General features: G+C 35.7%; 1 protein-coding gene across 1 annotated transcript; it reads right to left on the bottom strand.

The window, feature by feature from the left end:
* Window positions 1-2,053: 2,053 nt before the first annotated feature.
* On the bottom strand, window positions 2,054-4,177 carry LOC132056628 (gibberellin 20 oxidase 1-like). Its single transcript, XM_059448913.1, has 3 exons — window positions 3,452-4,177; window positions 2,873-3,194; window positions 2,054-2,671 (listed from the first exon to the last, which is right to left on the bottom strand). The coding sequence occupies exons 1-3, from the start codon at window positions 3,985-3,987 to the stop codon at window positions 2,402-2,404; spliced, it is 1,128 nt and encodes a 375-aa protein (XP_059304896.1). The 5' UTR covers window positions 3,988-4,177; the 3' UTR covers window positions 2,054-2,401.
* Between the last annotated feature and the right edge of the window lie 317 nt (window positions 4,178-4,494).

Raw genomic sequence — 4,494 nt, 5'->3', positions numbered from 1 at the left:
CTAAGGAAATTTAAAAGATTGTCTACAAAGTTAATTAAACATAAAGTACATTATAAAGGGTAAATTGGTCAGATCATAATTTTTATATTAATAATATATAGGTTAAAAGAATTGTTACAAAAAAATGAAAATAAGGAGGTAATATCGTAAAATACAAGAGAGGCCGATTAGAAATGAAGTCAAACCTGGAGGGAGGTCTCTGAAATTATCCCTTAATTTAATGGATTCAAAATCTAATATCTGTACATATTTATTAAATTTAAAATAAAACATATATATAGTCTAAGCCAAAGCCTATGTGTTCAGATAAACCCATAACTCGTTCATTACATACGCCCTTGCTATGTGGCCATGTATAACTTTCACTTAATTGCAACATGTGTTATTGATGCCTTTATGTAGAAAATACTACTATGTATTTATAGATTATATTTGGAACTATGTTATTCACAAATATGGAGGGACAGTACAAAACTAGAAATCTAACATAATACATCAATAATTGAATGATTTAGCACTTAATAGTTCGTTAAATTTGTGAAGATTCACATTCAGCGGGACCAAAAGTACGCATGCCAATTAATTGAAGGTTAAATATGCTTAATCAGAAATCACTAGAAGCAAAATTTAAATTTGTCAATACTTACGGGACAAAAAGTGCTAATTTCCCAAAATTAAGCCCAACTAATAGAAGGGTAGTGCAGATTTTGAATTGTAAATGTGGACAAAACACAATAGCGACGGGAGTGATGAGGTTGGAGTTACGTAGGGACTAGCACTCACTCCACAAATAATTTAGTTTACAATAAACTATATACTTTAGTTTTTGGGGTTTTTTGCCTCAGTTTGGATGATATAATATCGTAGGAAGAATGTTGCAGCATACAAAGACAAAGAGCAAGACAGTGTTCCTTAGCATTCCATAAAGTCACAAACAACCAAATCTCCAGATATAAAATAAATGCCAAGGATAAAAACAAATACACTTGCACAAGAATCCATATCCTAATATTGAAAGCTCTGTCTATATATATTACCAATACTCCTTTTGGATTCTATCTCTAGCTCCTAGCTAGATGAGCTCCACTGATCTTCTCTTTCTTACTACTGCACTATTAGTATTTTGAATGATTCCCTACGTGGACCCCCGTCTTTCTATTTGGATCTTTTCGACTCATCTAATATTATCAATTTTCAGTAGGTCCACACAAAATTTGTAGCCGATTAGGACATTTTGTAAAGCAAATTAATTACGTTTCTAAACATTTAAAGGTGGCCCGGCGCACTAAACATCTCGAATTTGCAGAGGATCCTTAAAAGGGCGGGTATGATGTAGGCAATTTAGTAGGCATTTGATTGCGGGTTTAAATCGTAGATGAGGCAGAGCGTTTGGATTACATTTCATTTCATCTCATGGTTTTAAAAATTTTAAATATAAAATTTGACCCATAAATTTATATTTTGTAAGAAGAGATCCATAAGTTGGTAAATATTTTTAATAATTACTCCCTCAACCATTTACCAACCTCATTAACATCCACCAACCTTTATTTATGTCTACCAACCTCGTTACTATTCATGTTAAATTTTCGTTTTTATTGAACTAAAGTTTGATCAATTGATGTTGTATTTTTAAGAAGCGCTTCGAAGTAGCGTATTAATTTTGTTATATTTATGATTTATTCGTTGGTAAGATTGTATAAGAATTGAGAATGTTTTGATAGTTTTCACAACTTGTGGGGGTTTTGTATACATGGAGAAGACAACGTTTAAGATATCAATTGCGTATCGCCCAAACGTAATTTGAAAACTAGTTTTTTAGTGCGTTTTGGCTTACGTATCAATGGTTTCATCGACTCGAGCATCGCAGTAATTCGATTTCACGACTCTGTGATGACCTATCAGTCACTTAAAGACAACTTTAGCGTTGCTTCAAAGGTTCCTTAGAACATTTGAAACACAAAAAGAAAGAGCTCCCAAAAAAAAAAAAAAATGAGGAGGTTTCAAAAGTTTCTCTTAGTGAGGGGATGCTTACATTGGATACCCGTAGAGCTATTCGTAATATTCTCTATATTTTTCAATACGTCAAATAAACAAAACTAAGTTATACAACAAATTTATTCCTTTCCTTGTTCTTCCCTATCTCCTCTATATTTACTTTTTTAACTCAACTTTTCATGGGAAAAAAGAACATGTCATGTTTTCTATTTTTTTTTTTCCAAATATTCTTCTTCTTCTGATTTTTAAAAAGAGACATTTCCGCTATGCCTGCGACCCCTAAGCTTTCACTAGTTCCCTTCAATTTTTGTACATTGTCATATTCTTCGTCCGAGCTAGGGAATGCGTACACATATATATAAAGAAAACTCCGTGGTCTTCGATCTTGAATATTACACAGCTCTTAAACTTGTGCAGTATTGTGTTGAAGCCAATTTGAGAAAGTTTGAAGTGTGTTCATATCAGCTCTGTAATGCTTCTGTGTAAACTCAAGGAGTGTAGGCCATGTGAAGTCGGGATATATTCGAGGGTTGTTGGAGTCCACCAATTCTGTTGGTGGGCTCACCACCTTATCCTTGTTTGGACAAAGAAAAAAAGCAAGTGATTTCCTAGGAGTCTTGTTGTTTACCACTGCTCTGTGCAAGCAACTTTTGTATCTTCCATTTGAAAGCGCCTGCAAAAGGGCAAACACCAAATATGTTAGCCCCACTAGATCAATTACGTAACCACTTTTTCACCTATAATTCAAAACTTGTTCTATGTATATATATATATATATATGCACATCATGTGAAAAGATCCTGTATCATTTGTCACGTAAATGTATTATTTGTAGCACGTTAGCTTATTAGTTCTAGTGCATAAATTCGCTTACCATAAACGTGTCGCCTATGTTAACCACAAAGGCGTTGAAATTTGGAGCGATGGAACGCCATTCGTTGTCCACAAAAACTTGAAGCCCGCCAACACAATCTTGATGGAGAATGGTTAATGATGTTGGATCACAATGAGGTCCCGTTCCTAAGGTGAGCTCTGGTTTCTGGCACGGTGGATAGTAGTTCAGTCTCATTATGGAATCATTTTCTTCGAAAAATTCCTTGAAATGGCTCCTCTCTACGCCTAGGCTCATCCCTAAGAGTTCCATGATCCCAAGAGAAAGTGTGCTCATGGAGCTGCAATATTCTTGATAAACATTCCTGTGTAATTGAAATGAAAAAAAAAAAAAAAAGGTTAATTTACATAACTGAAAAGAGAAAAAATATCCTAAGGTTGGAGTTGATTTCTCAGATGGGTACTCAAGTAATAGTTGTTATCTCATAAAGCCACCTTTACTTCTTGATTTCAATCTTTTCCAACAAAAAATGTGATTTTATGAGATAATAGTACGTAACTTTTAGTTTACTATCATCTGAAATCAACCTACTAAGGTTATCAACAAGTTGCTTCCTCTTACCCAAGATGGTTAAAACTTTCACCCAATGTCCTTTGGAAATACTCTTCAACTTTATGAGATGAATCTTGTTCAGCAGAGTATCGAAACGATAGTGTCTCTTTCCAAGGTAACTTTGACGAAAACCTTCCAGTAAAGCTACTGGCATAGCCACAATGCTCACCAATTTTCCTCTGAGCCTTTTGTTTTTCAGAGAGCGGCAACTCAAAGAACGTGTCCATGTAACGATGGGCGTCGGAGATGAGATTAGAGTCAACTCCATGGTTCACTACAAGAAAGAAACCGTGACTCTGGCACGCTTCCCCAACAAGCCTAGACGCTTGTTGGGCCTCGACCGAGTCACCTGAAAGGAAACCCCTTAAGTCGATAAGGGGGACGGGAAGTTCTTGTGCCACGGCACAAGGCTTCTCGTCGTCGGGCCATATAAATTGTGTGGGAATGTTGAACTCACGTTTCATATGTGATGCATCAAAAATCAATGGTTTTTTCTCATCTAGCATGGGTGATTTTCCATTCGTGATCATACAATCAATGGCCATTGCATGCGCTGTTTGTTTATTTCTTTTACTTGTGCAATGCGTCACAAGAGAAAAGGAAGTAAGAATAGTTAATTGTGAGGAGCCAAAGGGAAGAAAATTTAAAAAACCAAAGCGAGAAAGAGAGAGAGAGTTGAGAAAGAGGAAAAGCCAAGGCCGTTCATTGGGGAAATAGGTGAACAAAAATTGGAATCTTATAGGCCTTCCCTTGTGGTAGAAAAATGAACTGGTTGCTAATAAGGGCTTAATAATGCACAAAATTGGGGCAAGAGGTCCATATGTTGTTTGTCTTTTCTACTGTTGACAGGGAAGCGTTTCCCAATGGTGTTTGGAGTTTACTTTGGTCGGGTGATTGAGCCCCTGCGTTTCTATCTTCTCCCTCCCCTGCCCCCGTTCCCCATCTCCTAGTTTTGCAAAGTTTGACTAGGTACAAAATTAACATTATTAGAAAAATTAAAAAATTTAATGGAAAATACGTCATTTATATTTGTGTGGATATAAATTAGTTGT

The sequence above is a fragment of the Lycium ferocissimum genome, chromosome 5, assembly GCF_029784015.1.
Source record: "Lycium ferocissimum isolate CSIRO_LF1 chromosome 5, AGI_CSIRO_Lferr_CH_V1, whole genome shotgun sequence".
Taxonomy (NCBI): domain Eukaryota; kingdom Viridiplantae; phylum Streptophyta; class Magnoliopsida; order Solanales; family Solanaceae; genus Lycium; species Lycium ferocissimum.
Note: the sequence above shows the minus strand (reverse complement) of the source record. Positions and strands in the feature narration are given on the sequence as shown.